Source organism: Gavia stellata, chromosome 3 (assembly GCF_030936135.1).
Source record: "Gavia stellata isolate bGavSte3 chromosome 3, bGavSte3.hap2, whole genome shotgun sequence".
Classification (NCBI taxonomy): domain Eukaryota; kingdom Metazoa; phylum Chordata; class Aves; order Gaviiformes; family Gaviidae; genus Gavia; species Gavia stellata.
This window is the reverse complement of record NC_082596.1, coordinates 113,758-130,150: the sequence shown is the minus strand read 5'-3', so window position 1 is coordinate 130,150 and position 16,393 is coordinate 113,758. Positions and strand designations below refer to the sequence as shown.

At 56.4% G+C, this 16,393-nt stretch overlaps 2 protein-coding genes across 2 annotated transcripts in view; one reads left to right on the top strand and one right to left on the bottom strand.

The window, feature by feature from the left end:
- The window catches only part of BOP1 (BOP1 ribosomal biogenesis factor), a 72,320-nt gene extending 62,138 nt beyond the window's left edge, over positions 1-10,182 (bottom strand). Inside the window, exons 1-2 of the mRNA XM_059836243.1 lie at positions 10,174-10,182; positions 9,792-9,959 (exon numbers count right to left, since the gene is read on the bottom strand). Coding sequence (XP_059692226.1) covers positions 9,792-9,959; positions 10,174-10,182 — 177 coding nt within the window. The remainder of the gene's footprint in view (positions 1-9,791; positions 9,960-10,173) is intronic.
- Positions 10,183-11,029: 847 nt separating this feature from the next.
- Positions 11,030-16,393, top strand: part of HSF1 (heat shock transcription factor 1) — a 71,763-nt gene continuing 66,399 nt past the window's right edge. Inside the window, exon 1 of the mRNA XM_059815471.1 lies at positions 11,030-11,155. Within this exon, the coding sequence (XP_059671454.1) occupies positions 11,030-11,155 (126 nt within the window). The remainder of the gene's footprint in view (positions 11,156-16,393) is intronic.

Sequence of the window (16,393 nt, the reverse complement as noted above, 5' to 3'; positions counted from 1 at the left end):
CTGCGTGTGCTGGTCGGCAGAATAAGCACCAGAGCACGTTAACGGCCTGGTTAGATGCTCCTTTTCCTCCCCAAACCAAGAGCCACTGGCAGCTGGATTAAAACATCAGTAGCTGCTTTGGCTCCCCTTCCCCTAAGCAAACCTGCTTGCCTCCCACCGTAAAGCTCTCAAAGTGCTCCCACGCAGTTCCTCCTTGGTTGTGGAGAAAAGATCAGAAACTCCTGGCTTGCAATTTTCCAGCAGGAAGGGAGAAAGGTCGCTGCTGTCCCAGCGATCCCCAGCTACAGCGGAGCAGCATCTCCTCGGCGGAGCTGCAGAGGCAGGAAAGCTGGAGGAAGGGGATGCACCGGCTGGGTGCTGCTGCTGCAAAGACAGAGTGGGGTTACGAGTAGCTGAACAGGTGAGGAGGAGGACGGGCAGCAGCAAGACCAGACGCGCCAGGCAGGGCCGGAGCGAACAGATAACAGACCCTCGTGTGGAAACAGCCCTAGAGCAGGTGGCTCTGGGAGCTGCGGCAACAGCACAGGCTCATGCGGGACAAAGCAACTGTCCCTCGTGTTCAGGAGAGCGGCTGCGAGGTTTCTCCCAGCTTTACCAGATGCCGGGATGAAAGAATCTTGCTCCTCAGTGCCGAGCCCAGACCTCGCTAAGATCCTACCGTCAAGGTGGGGAAAAGCAAGCAACCAACACACACACGTCACAACTCTTCCTTTGCTAAAGCGAGACGGTTCTTGGACCTAATACTGTCAGTTGCTCCGCTCACCCTATGAGGCAAAACAACTAAATCCTCAGTTGTACACATGGAAAAGTGATACCTAAAGGAGCAGCAGTGATCCAGCTCGCAACAGGGCTGGAAACAGGACTCCCAGATTCACCGCCCCGCGAGCTACAGTGTACCCGTGTGGGCTGTTCTCCGTGACCTGCCCTCCTCCACCTCCCTTCAACACACGTAAACACCGACCGGCAGCAACTCCAGCTGTTCCAGTGCCTCTGCACCAACTGCTGCTGATTTAGGGACAAACAACGCGCTAGGCGTGCGAAGAAAGCCGAGATGAAGACACATAATTCCTTCTGATGAGTAGGGTCTCAGGTCCCGAGAAGCCTGCAAGATCAGCTAAGCCTGGTGGCAGTTTAAAGGCTTAAGACACGCGTTTACCTCATTATCAGCTGTTGCATTTTAAAAGGTTTCCATTCTCAGGCAACCTCTTGCAACTGCAAAAACTCTCACGCAATTGCAGCCCACTGCAAAGCGAAGGTATGTGCACACCTCAAGCTTGAGCTTAGATGTAAGAAGATCAATCAACGCCTTCCAAGCAAGAGCAGCAAAACGGCTTCTACCGGGGCCAGGGCAATCCACCTTGCTCAGACAGCCCTGGAGTAACCAGGACTGTACAACCAAGTCCACGCCGGCAGCTATCCGAGCCTCTGGAACACGCCTGCTGCTGGGAGCCCAGGAGGAACTTGTGTGGATCCTCCCTGTAGGACAACCCGAGTGACGTCGGGCCAACGCTGACAGCAGGTCCCCATCGCAGTCGGAGACAAAGCGATATTTCCACATCCCGGTGCCTTCGGCAGAGCGGGTGTTGTCTGGTTGCCACCAGCTCAAGTCTTCTTCCACTAACCGCTCTAAAACCAGGAGGCAGAACCTCACGTCACACGCAGCGCTTTGAAGAAGTCAGCTACTACTGACCTTCTCCTGTCACCTGGCTCTACGTATCTCACTGTTTTATAGTACTGACGTGTTGATCAGCCAGCCTGTTGTGTCAGGAATCTCCTGAGGATGGGGAGAAGCAACTCGTGCTAAGACTGTCAGCGCAAGTAACAAGCCTGAAATCTTTCACCCTGCGGGCAAACATCAATTTGTTCCATTTCATGGGGCTGACAGAACTGCTAGCAGCACAAAAAGATGAAGCCTGACATGGGAAGAGAGTCTCGCTCACATACCAGACTCAAGCACTAACACTTCTCAGGACAGAGACAGCTTGCCAGAGCGCCAGGCAAGCTCAGCAGGTTTCCTCTGTACTGCTCCAGCTCTCCTTCGCAGAGCTTTGGTCCAGAGGCCGTAGTGTTGTGCGTGTGAAAGCTGGCCCGTCCCCACCAGGAGCACGGAGCCCTGCGCCGACCTAGGCTCACCGCCGAGCGCAGCCCTCTGCACCCCGCTAACACCGACACCGGGCTGGGGCCGGGACCGGCACAGCAGGCTGTCCCCAGATCACCGAGATCTGCCGCTGTCCTGGTGCGGTGACTTAGCAAGGCACCACAGGCACACCGGGCAGCAAGCGCCAAGAAGCAGCGCTTGCACTGATGGCACAGGCTGCTGTTAGCACCAACAGTGGCTTCCTTCCTTCCACGACTGCTAGAAACATGTCTAGCAGGACAACAGGCAAGAAGGCTCTGCAGAAATCAGGCCACCACAAAAGAATTTGTCAGCCGCTCTCCTATTTCAGACTGGTGTGGCAAACACGAGTACAAATTAATCCAGAGGAGAGGAGAAAAAGTGACAGAGAGGTAGAGAAAAGAACTGAACCAAGGGGCTCCCCTGCCCAGTCCCCACACGCGCTCTTGCTGATGAGAATAGATCTGGGGTCCGGCTGCTGGGGCTGCGCGATGCGGAGCCGAAGGCAGGATGGAGCCACCGAGAAGAAGGAAAATGAGCACAGGCTCACTGACAGGCGCTGGCGGAGAAGCAGAGAGAGGAGCTGGATACGGTACGGCAGCCCAGAGCCCTGCGAGGATGCTCCGAGCTGTGCTTCTGGGCGGACGAGAACAAGGCAAGGGCTCCGGGTGCAATCCCTGCAGGAAGGGAGCTCAGCGGCTCTCGCTGCCTCACTGCATCGGCAGTGCCTCCCCGATGCCTACACCCGGCACCGGGCAGATTTGCTTCAGGCGCTCGGTGCCACAGCGGGGACCCTCTGACAGAGCAGCGCTGAAGGGGCTTCCTGGATTATAAAAGCAGTGAATAAACATTTCAGCTCGGCCTTCAACTGCAGGCCACCGGGCTTTTCCCCAGGGGCTCTGAGAGCGGAGTCGGACGGCTCAGCTCAGCACCGGGGCTGCCAAGGAAGAAAGCACAGCTTGTCAGAACGCTGGAAGTCATTAAGAGGAAATCTAATCCGACAAGGACAGCCTAATATTTACACAGCCCTGCGAGCTAGAGAGGCACTAAGAACGGGGCTTTGCAATCTGCTGACAGGCAGGTGGTGGAAGCAGTGGCCTTTCTCGCTCCGGGATCCCGAGGGGAGCTGGGACAGCACAACTCAGTTCAGCACCTTGTTGCTCAGGCCGGATTAACACTTCTCCACGGGCTGAGGCGCCAGCGCTGGCTCGCAGTTCAGTTCCTCTCTCTCTCTTCGGTCCTCCAGAGAGGCTGCCTTTACTCCTCTGCAGGTTTTTTTAAGCCCCAAAGGCAAGACTTCTTACATTCCAACTTCCTAAAAGCATCTTCTTGGAGAGAGCTGCAGATAACCACCAGGATCGTGAGAAGGAGCACAGCTCTGGAGAGGCACCTCATCATCCCACCACCGTCCACGCTTGAATCCCGCACAGAGACTAACACGTCCTAAACTGTTTTGTGTTTCATCGTCTCAGGAGCCGTCAGTCTTCCCATCACTTCTCTAGGCTGGTTGAACACAGCAGTCACAAACTGGGATACCTCACAAGATAAAAATACAAACCTCCGGAAAGAGTATTTCAAACACCAAAACGTTCAGAAGGCAGTAACACCCTCCCTGTATCTAAAGGGTTCCTCCCCTGCCAGAGCACCGCGTCCACGGATGGAGCAGGAAAGGCTAAGCCCAGACCAGCCAAAAAGCATCGGCTTTGCTTCGGCACCTTCCAGATCACTGCCTTTCACCAAGAGAATACCGCAGCGAGAGACCGCGATTAAAGGAGTCAGTTGGCAGAACGCTGCCACAACCCCTCGCAGAGGGGTGCGACACTAGCAGCGTCCTCTCTGTCCGTGGGTCAGAGCTCCCAGCTCTTCCTGGAGCCCCAGACAGGCCTCTCCGCGAGGACCGCGATGCCGAGTCTACAGAAAAGCTCTGGCAACCCGAGCGAGCAAGGCTCCTTGCTGTCTGGTCTCTCAGCAGGAAACCTCAGAGTAATCACAGAACATCTGCAAGCTTCCCTTCCCTTCTCCGTCCACACGCCATCCTTCCCCACGAGCTCCCTGATGCTCCCCACGTTTCTCTGGCAGAGCAGGAGACCCTCCTGCCGACTCCTAAGCGTCGTACGCTTTCAGCTGATGCACATAGCTCTCCTGCGCATAGTCCAGAAGCCTCTGGAAGAAGCAGCTTGGGAATCCTCCCCAGCCTCGATTAACTTGCTGGACAGCCAGAAGATACTGAACGCAAGAGACCCAGGACGTGCACAAACCCCTCCGGAAGCGCTCCGGAGCCTGCCTCGAGGGACGCGCAGTGACAGGCCATTCCCAGAGAACAAAGTCGTCGTTAACATCAAGGCTGAAAATCCGGCGGGGAGGAGCAGGAGGCTTCTCCGGCACCAGCTGCCAACAAGGCACAAACTGGCATCAGCCGGGAGGTGTAAAAACAGGTTCAAAGCAGATTTCCACGAGACAGAATGAGGTCTTCAGTTTTGAAAAACAGGGACAGCGAGACAGCCGTCCAGGCCAGAACGAGCAGGCTCAGTAAAACATGCAAGAGGACTGTAAAAATCAGGCCTGGGTCTCTAAGAGGGGGCAAACTGGTCTAGCACCTCTGCCGCTGAAAGGTGGTCTTTACCCTCCCACCCTCCTCTCGCTGCTCCCTGCGTGCCGGCTCGGCTCCTCTCACACTCCCCGGGGAGCCGATTCAACCCGCTCACCTCCCGGAAGGGAAACTACCTCAGCAGGAGGAGAGACAGCTCTCGGTCACGCCGACGAGGTGACCTGGCTCAAGGAAGCATCTTCTGAGACGCAGCAGAACCAGAAGGGAGAGGACAAGGCGGGAGACGGGAAACATCCCCGCTCTGGCAGCCCTCAGAGAAGCTGCTACTGCGAAGTTTGTTGGTCCGCAGTGAAAACACAGCTTCAGAGAAGCTGCCAGGGAGGGTCCGCGCTCTGTATTTGCACTTTATAACCTAACTGCAAGGAGCAGGAAGACCCGGGGGCTGTCACTGCCACGCGTAATAACGACAGCTCTGCGTTACGGCCGACGGCTGCTTTTGGCACTTACGCATCAGGTCCCCGACAGTGCCACGCTGCATTGGAAACGAACGCTGTATAATTTGCAACATATTTTAAGCTTAGGGCTAAAAATCAATTAAATTTCTGAGAACGAGCTAAAGAAAGGCAGAAGAGACTGGCCTCCAGAGATCCCGGCTGTTCAGAGATACCTGTTCACAGGCTACAAATCGTCATTCAGCAACACCCCCAGAAGCGCCAAAGTCACCACACCAACCTACCGAACAAAAAAAAGACATCTAAGAACTGACTGTAAACTTTCGGGCAGGCGTTAAAATCCCCCCAAAGGAGGAGGGACGAGTCCCCTTCTGAAAAAGGCCGCTGACAGAGGTGCAAGTTAAACCGTTTCCTCTCTCACCGGGGTTAAACCACCACAAGGTCTCCCCGAAGCGTTTTAGGGGCACAGCCCTGGGTAGCAGTGGCCTCCGTTCCCTTACAGTTCCTTACAGGGAACGGAGCGTGGAGGAGATCCTAACGAGCAGCCAAAGCCACGGATTAACGTCAAGGACACTCAGAGTCTGCGTTTCTTTTTGTAGTGGTTTTCTTCTCTTTTTTTGCGTTCCAGTAACTAAGAACCTGGCAATTCCACTCTGCCAGAAGAAAAACTTATTTGGTGGCACCTGAAGACCGTTTAGGGTTTGCACATCACTTTGGCTACATCACTCCTACAGAGCACAGTGAACTAAACAAAATTAAAATAAAAAAGCAAAGCACGGGCACTTGGGGCCCGGGGGGAGGCAGTGCACACACGGGCAGAGTCGAGGCCACGGACCGAAGAGCGAAAGAGCCAATATCACAAATACCAGCTCAAGCGAGAGCAAGGTCTCGTGGGCAGATCCTCCCACTGCTCCCACGGCAGAGGAACCTGCGGCGTGGCAACTTACAACAACTCACCGCGAGCCTCAGCTTCTTACCATCACGCTAACAGCAGCTCCGACGCCCTTCGACGCGGCCACAGACGCCCACAGTCAACCCTCCTATCTTATAAACACAACAGAAAATAATCCCCCCAGCAGGTTTTGCCATCACAACCAATCCAAGTAAAATTTTAGCTTGCCTTTTAATTATGTTTTCGTAGCTAACTGCTAGTAAATTAAGCAGATTTGCCTACTGTAGAGCCGACAAACAGAAATCAAAGGTTTTAAGACTCTGCAATTAAGAGAGCAGAATTTGAGAAATCTCATTCAAAACTGAAGGTATCTGTCCAAGGCAAATAAACAGCTCTCCAACGCCAGCAAGTGAAATATTTTCTAAGCGCTCTTGCCCCAAAGCCCCACGCGTACCGCGTGCCTGCCACCTCCGCCAGCAACCCAGCAGAGGAGGACACCGAGCGCCCTGATGACAGACCCAGCTCAGAGTCGTCCTATGAGCATCCCCCCCTCAGACCCTGCACGTAGCTCCATTTTCTTCTCCAAAGCTTCCCACCCACGAAGCAGCGAGCACCGATCCGAAGCTAAGAGCAAAAGCGGGATGCTGTGTGGAGCAATGGCCCAGGAAAGACTCGAGATGCTCCTGGGACATTCCTACTTCGTAATTTACCTCTGCTCTCCCCAGGTTCCCGAGCGGTTTCGATGCAATGGGAAATTCTAAACTGCACACAGCTCCCGAAATCGTCGGGTCACTCTGAAAAGCTGTCTGAACCGCTGAAGCTTCTAACACTATCATGTAGCAGTTTTCAACCCATTTACTCATGGCGATACGCAAAGGCTCTGTAAAGAAGGAAGAGAAGAAAACCCAGCTGGGGGGCTGTAGTTCACGGCGCAGGGCTCACGCTCCTTCAGAAAGCGTTTAGGGGTGCTGCAAATCAAAAGGGACAGAGGTACAGAGGGTGGAATCACTTCCTTGCAGGACCCCAGAGAAGAAAAGGGTCTCAACAGACCAAACTTCTGTTAAACTCTGCACTGGGAAAGCGATGCTTTTGCAAGGAGTTCTTTTTTTTCCAAACAGAAACAACAGGTAAACGTATTCCTGCCCAAGCCCGGCACGTTTGATGTCTTTTCCCTCTGTGAAACCCCTCCAGGTACCCTTCCCTCACAAGAGGAAATCCTGTCAAGTCTCTGCTCCGTCTCCAACGTTCCCTGCTCAGGACAGCCACAGTTTGTGTCGAGTAACTCTCTTCACACGCAGCCCAGCGGCACACAGGGCTCCCGCGTGGCAGGAACGGCACCAGCTCCTGTCCTTCTGCTAAGACGCCGTTGCCTTCGCACAGCGAAGGCCCCAAAGGCAGAAGGCCAAGCCAGAAAGGAAACTGGGAATCTGACTTCACCGAGACCTCGCTACAAAACCGACAGGCCACGCCTGCCCAAAGCAGCAGCGCAGCCAAACAAGGGACATACTGCACAGCAATGCAAACAGGGCTCAGGATCAACCCCCCGACCTCCTCGTCTTGCGCTGTTGTTACCACTGTAGCTCTTTTTTAGGTGCGGGTAGCACGAAGCGTGTGACATTCCAGAGCGGAGCACCGTGTCCAGCTTGACCTGGGTTGCAACGAGACACAGCGACGGATCCCAGTATCTGCAGATACTTTCTGACAGACCGACAGCATCGCACACGCTTGGATACCGAATAAAAGGCTGAAGAATCGGGTGGGGTGGGCGCAGAACCAGCCCCAGCTCTCAGACAGACAGACGGATGCACAATGCACCAGCAGTCAGTCCCGGCTTAAGCAAGCATCCCACTGCTTACACAGCCACGTGGCAAAACAGAGCCGAGAGCCAAGGCCAAGGCAAAGAACCCCCACGACCAGCCAAAACGCCGGCGCGGTTTAGGGGACCAATTGTTCTGACAAGCAAAACAAAAACAAAAAAAGGCCTCGCTTCCGCAGCGCGATTTCTGGGCTGGATGAGCCGCCGGGCCTGGCCCACGCCGCGGATTCGTCAGCACCTGTCGAAGCACGGGGACGAAGGCGGCGTCAGGGTGGGAACAAGCGGCTGTCGATGGAGACAACCCAAGCAGGACGGCCGCAGCGCTCCATAGCAGCCCGAGGCACTCCTACGGAACTCCTACGCAGGTTACTAGAGGAACTTTCTACTAAATTTCTACTCCAGACCTTGGTAAAGGTCTGCCCATTGTCCAAACAAATAAATAAATAGACAGATCCACACAGCCCGGATAACAACAAGGCACTTTTTGTTAACAAGCTTGGGGCGTGCCCCAGGGCGAAGGAGGCTGCCGTGCCCGAAGCACCAGGGACCTGCACGCTAATATCTCAACACAAACCTGAGCGTGAATTTTTCCATCAATCTTTGTGCCTGCGCCTTCCGAAACAGAAGTCAGACTATGTCTTTGTAATTTTGTTTTTACTATGAGAGAAGCATCACTAACTCTAGAGGAGCAAACTGGCACAGAGGCCGTCTTCCTGTTAACGAGCACGCAGCACTACAGCTCTCTACTCAGCGTCTCGTCACAAAAGCAGAAGCATCGCCTCGCTCTGTATACGTACGGTTTCCCCCTCGCTGATCCTGCCTGGGCAGACATCCCTGACTCCCAGGAGACGGCGGCACAGGCGCTCCGCCCGCACGAAGCTTCCCCAGCATCTCCGGGGCCTCTCTCCTCCACGCGCGGCTCAGATTCCTGACGCCAACCCAGCTGTACCACACAGCCCCAGCCCCTGCTCGTCTAACTAAAGAAAAACAGCGAAAAGTAAGAACCTCGATACTTCCTAGGTCGAAACGAGGTTCCTCTTTACAGATGTTTCGCTACCGTTTCTGCACACAGGTTCCATTTTGCTTTTCCTCCACATCCTACAAGTGGGGGGTACTGACACCGGGGCCACCAATGACACCGGGCACAGGGGCCACAGGGGCCACTGACGACACTGGGCACGGGGGCCACCAACACCACCGGTCATGGGGGCCACAGGGGCCACCAACACCGGGACCACCGCCGACACCGGGCACGGGGGCCACCAACACCGGGACCACCGACGACACCGGGCACGGGGGCCACCGACGACACCGGGCACGGGGGCCACCGATGACACCGGGCACGGGGGCCACTGACACAGGGGCCACCGACAACACCAGGCACAGGGGCCACAGGGGCCACCAACGACACCGGGTATGGGGGCCACAGGGGCCACCAACGACACCAGGCACGGGGGCCACTGGCGACACCAGGCACGGGGGCCACAGGGGCCACCAATGACACCGGGCATGGGGGCCACCGACACCGGGGCCACCAACAACACCGGGCACAGGGGCCACAGGGGCCACCGGCGACACCGGGCACGGGGGCCACCGACACCGGGGCCACCGACGACACCGGGCACGGGGGCCACTGACACTGGGGCCACCGACGACACTGGGCACGGGGGCCACTGACACTGGGGCCACCGACGACACCGGGCACGGGGGCTTCCTCACACGCGTTCGTCCTGCTCCAGTCACGAGTGGTGGCTGGGGCAGGGAAGCAAACGGACCGGAGGACGGCAGCCGGGGGGGTGGGACGGGGTGCCGGTGCCTGCCCCAGCCCCCGCCGGGCCGCCCCGAGGCTGCGAGCACCCGGGGAGGTGCCGGGCCTCGCCCCCCGCCCGCTGAAACGGCGTTTCCCGGCGGCCAGGGGGATCTCCCCCCACACCCCGCCCCGCCTTCAGGGGCTGCTCAGCCCTTACGTGTGTCCGGGGGGGCGAGCCGCCGCCGGAGCCTTCCTCCGGGTCCTCCTCCTCCTCCTCCTCCTCCTCCTCCCCCGCCGAGGTGCTGTCGCTGCCCGAGTCCTCCAGCCCCGAGTAGACGCTCTCCTCGCTGTCCGTCAGCTCCTCGCTCTCCCCGGCAGGACAAGGCTGGAAGGGAATGGGGCGGGGGGGGGGGGGCGCGTCAGGGCGGCGGCTCCCGCTCACGGAGGGGCCGCACGGCCCGGCCCGGGCACCCCCGCGCTGCCAGGGCCCCACCGGGGCCGGGGCCGGGAGCAGGCCCCGCCGCCCACAAGGCCGCAGCGCCCGTAGCCATGGCAACGCCGCCGCCGCCGCCGCCCCCCCCCCCGGCGCGCGCCCCGACCTGCTCCATGGCTCCGTCCCGCGGCTCCGCGTGCGCCGGCCCCGCCGCGCACCACGCGTGCGCCGGTCAGAGGTCACGGCACCGCCCCCCCCACCCCAGGACACCGCCTTTCCGCCTTCCCCGGTCCCTCCCCCCCAGCAGCGTCCACACTCCACCACCGGGGTAGGGGGAGGGGCGGGGGGATGGGCCGCGCTCCCGGTGTGTGGGGGGGAATAAGGGGTCAAAGGGGAGAGGTGACACGGCGCGGCGCGCATGCGCACGAGCCGCAGGCACAGCCTCGCCTTGCGGGCGGGAGGCGCATGCGCATAGGCACGCACCCCTCCTGTGTCAGCAGAGAGGGCGCATGCGCATAGGGACGCACGGTGTCAGGGCGATGCGCATGCGCATAGGAGGGCTGGTCCGCGGGGGAGGCGCGCGTGCATAGGAATCAGCCCGTGCGAACTGCGCATGCGCACAAGGATGCCCTCGGAAAGGGGGGGGGGGTGCTCGGTGAGGAGGCGCATGCGCATCGCACCGCCCCGCGCCCGGCGGTGACGGCAGCGGGGAGGGGGGCGTGCCCCCGGCGCGGGAGGGGGCGGCCCCGCGCATGCGCGCGGCAGCGCCGCGCGGGGGGCTTGTCTCGGAGGCGTCCCAAGATGGCGGCGGCCATGCTGGGCCCCGGGGGTTGCAGTGCGCAGGCAGCGGCCCGGCCCCGCGGCGGCGGCCGCCGGCGGCACTAAGCCCCGCGCCGCCCGTCCGCCTCGGCCCGCCGCAAACCCCACCTGGCGGCGGTTTCCCGGGGGGGGCGCCGGCGCGCCGCGGCCTGCCCCGGGGCCTGCGGCTGGGCCCTCAGGGCGCAGTGGCGGCGGCCGCCGCCATGGAGGGGCCTGGCGCGGCGGCGGTGGGCGCCGGCCCCGGCGGCAGTAACGTACCCGCTTTTCTCACCAAGCTGTGGACCCTGGTGGAGGATCCCGACACCGACTCGCTCATCTGCTGGAGCCCGGTGAGTCCCGGTGAGGGGACGACGCGGCCGAGGCCCCGGGGCCCGGCTCCCGTCAGCGGGCGGATGCCCGCTGACGGGAGCCGGGCCCCGAGGCCTCGGCCCAGGCGTGTCCGCGGCCTCCCCCGGGCTCCGGAGTGACTTTCCCAGCCGCGGGCCTGGGCCTCGCTCTTTACCGATGTGTCACAACATGGGAGCGGGTTCCTGTGACTCTCCGGGCCTCGCAGTCGCGCTCGCCCGTTCCTAATTAGAGGTGCTGCCTCTTTCCCCAGTGCTTATCCCGCCCGTGCACCTCATTGCCCCAGTCCCTCAGGGGAGACAAGCCATCCTCTGTACTTGATGGGGAAAAAAAAGCCACGTCCAGACGCTCCTCTAACTGTTCCCGTGGCAGGGGATGCTCTGCGGCTTTTAGCCGTGTCATTATCCCCGCTGCGGGACAGCCCGTGCTGTTTCTGGGGCGCTTAGCCTGATTTGTGGTCGCACCAGTCGTGCAAGTCCCCTTTTTCCGTCTTTTCTAGATGGGAAGTTTAAGTTTTGTCTAAAAGGTCATAGTATCCGGAGCCAAAGGCCACAAGCTGTTTTTCGGAGGCAATTACATCTACGCTGTTTACCTGAAATCAAAGGGAAGAAGTTTTCTTGCTCTTTGGTTCTTAACCTGGCAGACCAAACAGTTAAGTAGAAATAAGTTCTTGCGAATACTAGATTACTCTCTCTCCTGTATTGCTGTATCGCCTTGCTTCGACTACAGATCAGACGTTTGCTACCAAAACTGTTGAGGGAAGAGAAATGCGGTAACGCTGGTAAGAGTGAAAAAGGACTGTCGTATAGAGGTTTGTCTTCAGGTGGGAGCGAGGAGCTAAGACGAGTGGAACTGCTGTTTGAGATAGTAAAACGTGAAAGATAAGGACCAAAATAAAAGCATAAACATGCTGGGAATGTTTTTTCATAACCCTTGATCGTAGCTGCTCTCCACCAGCTCGAACTGTTTGCTTATCTGACTCAATGTGGCAGTAATGAGATGAAAGACCTGCGCTGTCTGTTTGCTGCAGATATTGCATTGCTCTTAACTTTGCAAGTCATCGCCTCTGAACAAACGCCTTGTCCTGTTACTAGAGCAAACAAAGATTTAGCGCCTTGTGTTTAATGAGTTTGTGTTCATCTTTGCGTTGCTGAAACGCCGTGAGAAGTTGCGTTTAGGGGCAGGGGACGAATGGCATTGCCCCGTTGCCCGTGCGTTTGGGAGCTGCAGGGCACAGGCAGGTCGCCTTCCTCCTGGGGGTGGGTGCAAGAGATGTTTTGGGGATGCTGTGAAAACTTTGGGGCTCTCTTTGAGTGCAGACAGATTCGCTGTTTGGGCGGTGTTTAAATTAAGCTGTGCCGCTGGGAATGTGGAGTAATATCCACGGAATTAGTATCTACATGCAAATCAGCATGCTTTTGCAAATAGGTGTATAAACTTTGCTTATGTTGACAGGTAAACAAAGTTGCCTCCATCTTTACATTTCTCCTGGCCCAAAAGATTTTTGCAAGTGTCCTGAGTGGAGAAGGAAAGAGGTGTTGGTGTCGAGGCTGGCCGGAGGAGTTCCGACTGCTCGCTTCCATCCCTTCGGCAGTTTGCTGCCCACTCCTCTTTGGGGTTGTTGCTCCTCGGGGCCATTTTGGTTTGTAACAGGATTACCCCAAGCTGTCGGAGCCCAGCTGGGGGGCAAGCAAGCTACTGCTGGTAGGTGAGAGTGAAAAGGAGGGAAAGGGAGATTGGCACACTGGTTTTGCATCTAATGAAGCAGTGTGCTGGGTGAGGTTGCTTCGCAGCAGCTGTCCAGGTACGCGTTCGTGGCCTGTGCTAAACGTGCGGTCTCCTGCTTTGTTCACTGCGTGATAAACTGCCTTTATTCACTGCGTGTTTGCTCTGGGGTCACAGTGTGCATGAAGAGCAGCGTGATAGCTTGGACAGCCGGAGCGCTGAGGTTCAGCCCGGATCGCAACTGTATTCCAAAGCAACTTTGCCAGTCTGATAAATAGATAATTTTTTTAACTCCTTTAGGCTATTGGTAGGTGGACAAATCTTCTAGGTCTTGGCAAGAGCTAAGGAAGCATGGTCTGGATGGATACAACTGTTAAAATTTATTGTTAGGTCTTAGATCCCGATGATCTTCACTTCGGAAGCGGGGTTCTGCTTGTGTGGAATGACTCTGTCAGGCGTCCGAGCTCCTTGTTGTTCCTGCTGTGAAAGTAAATGTTCTGTGAGTCGATGGAATCGGTGAAAACCTGAGGAAAGATTGGGTCTTCCCCTAAGTAGTTCTCTCGCTTTTTTTTGTTAATACAGACCATGATACAGAAACAAAGTAGTTGATTATCCTTAAGCTTACTCAGGTAATCAGTAGTTGATTATTCTCAGCTTACTGTGTTTAATTCCTTCCTTTCAGTTTAATTCCTTTCTTTCAATTTCCCTTTATAATGGGTGGAAGAAATAAGCTGTAGGGGTTCAGGAATGTGGGTCTCTAAGTGCTTGCAGTAAGGAGAGGGATCTTTTATGTGCGTTTGAGGGGAAATCATCTCAGTAGAAAGCAGGAAAATAAACGTAAGGGGGAGATAAAGAAGCAGAATACATCTTTTTAAATATATAACTTCTAGTTTCACTTCTTTTGAAGGTAAGGTCTTCAAATTTTATTTGGCGATTCCTTGACACACTTTTTTTTCGTAACTTTCTCATCTTGGAAGCTTCTCTCATCCCTCCAGCTAACGTTAGCGATTCAGACCTCCCCCCGGCTGTAGTCACTGCAAGTCTGAAAGGCAGGGTGGCTTTTAGGCGTTTATCATGTCCTCAGCATCAGGTGCTGTGACAGACGGCTTTCTGCCCTGCCTCATCCGTAAATCCCAACGGTTTCTTAGGTGTAACGTTGCCACTTTCCGTTCAGAGACTCTCGGATTTGCTCATCACACAGGCCAAAAGTGTTCTGGGAACACCAAAGCCTCTCCTCTCGGCCTGCTGAGCTGGATTTTCCAAAGGGCATGCAGATAGAAATGCGTTTTCCTCATTGTTTCAAATCAGTCGGTGCTTCTCACATCTAAAGATGAGACGGCACCCGGCTGAATTGCCGGGCAGCAAGTTTAAAAGGCAGAAATCTCATAACGTCGCTCACAGATTGTGTAATCGCTCCCCACAAAGATGGTGCGCAGGCCAAAACCGTGGAAGAATTTGAAGAGAGTTCAAGGAGGATGGATTGTTTTCTTACCAAACACAACGTCTGGATGTAATTTCTGCCCTCACAAGTACCACCAGTGCTGTTTGCTGGTATAAGTTTGTTAGGGAAAGTTGATGTTGTCTTGCTTGGACTTTTCCCCAAGCCACGTGAGGTGGCATCTCATCTCCCTGGGCCTCAGTCTGACGTGGGACAGCAGGTCTCGTTAGCTCTGCTCCAGATTTCTCCATTGAAACAACCAAGTTGAAGTATATTTGGCATGCCAATAATACGACTGAGTGAAGACTAGTTTATTTGTGACGTTATTTGCTACATTTACCTCCCTCTCCAAGGCAAGTACTCACCTCAACTGGGAGTTGGAGGCTGCCAAAGAGTGCAGACCTGCCCCTGCCACCGTCTTTGCATCCCGGCTAGTGATCGTGGGGCCTTGGTGAGTTGATTCAGCGTTTTGTCCTCCACGGGTTGGTCTTTTTTCCTGGATATTTTTCTTTTCTGTTGAACCGGTGAGTTTTAGTGACTCATCCTGCTGCCACGTGGCTGCTGGAGGTAATGGGGAAGTGCGCCTGTGGATGGCAGGAAGAGGGGACAACCTTTGCCGGTGGCTGCCACCTGTTTAAGTTGAGTTGGTGGGAGGGTGGAGGGCCTGCGAGTCTCTGAGGAAGCAGCACTGCATGTGCTCTGTTCCTAGAGAGGCTCCGGCTTCGGTATCGGGCTGCTGTCACGCATAGACCTCTCTTTTGGCTTGGTGGGCAGCTCTTGGGTCAACATTGAACCTTCCCCGCCTGCTTCCCTTGAGCTAGCGGTGGCACTTGTCCTGTTCTTGGTGAACTGAGCTTGTGAAAAGCTCAGAGAAGTGCTGGAGCCAGGAGGGCAGGCGAGGGAAGCTGTGCCCGCTTTGGTGGCAGTCGCTTGGCCGCATCTTTGGCTGGCTTACGTGACTCCTCGCCCTGTCCGCTGGTGATCTGATGCTCTCCTCTTCCCTCCTGGCAGCCCTGAGTCTCACCTGGATCCAGAGGGAGCTGCACCAGGGAGCTAAAGATGTGGTGCTTAGGGACGTGGTTTAGTGGTGGACTTGGTAGCGTTAGGTGAACGGTTGGACTCAATCTTAAGGGTCTTTCCCAACCTAAATGATTCTATGATTCTATTCTAAACTGGCAGAAAATTGGTTTTGCTTTTACTTCCGTGGACTGGCATGTTACGGGCTTGGGTGAGCATTAGGGCCGGCAAAGGTGGGTCAGGGCCAGTCCTTGGCGTCCGCAGGGTGCTAGATTGGCATGACCGCGGGTGAAACTGTGCCTTACGGTGAAGGTCTGCGGGACAGCCACGGAGGGAAGGTGTGGAAGAACATGAAGAAGCTCCTCACAAGGTAGAGTTAGGAGGAAGCCGTGAAATTCAGTATCCCACCCAGGCAGTCGCTCTTGTCCGAGTCTTAAGCCTGAATTTAGAATATGCTGAGCTTAGGCTTGTGGAGCCTGAACGTCAGTCCTTGTATCAGCAGTCCAAATGAAACCACCCGCTGCTGGCAAACCCCACATCCCCATTTCTGCTGCAGCAGAAGCCCGGATTCCCATCCAGGAAAGTCCACGTGGTGAGGCACGGGGCGCTGCAGCAAGGCCGTGGATGTTACAGTCCAGATCAGTACGGGCGTATAAGTGACCCTGAGGCTTGCCCCGATTTAGACCTAGAGAGGTGGCTGGACTATTTGAGAGGGTGACTCAGACTTGGAAAGCAACCACACGCGGAACAGCAAGCCCTCCACGGCACGCTGATCTTCAGCAAAGTACGAGTGAGGTGCTGTTTCCGCGCAGTCGCGTTTCAGTCTGATGGCTCCGTTAATGCTCTTGGACAGTGGAGGGGAGCAGAGTGCATGAAATAACCTCATCAGCAGCTTGTTTTGCCTGTAAACAGGTACACGCTTTCAGCACAGCTTGCCAAATTCGAGGCCAGCTCTCGTGAGGTCAGTGCCGAGGTCCTCGCCTGCGCTAGGAAAATTACTCTTTGCTGAAACTGTCTGTCACCAGTTGTGTCCTTCAGGAAG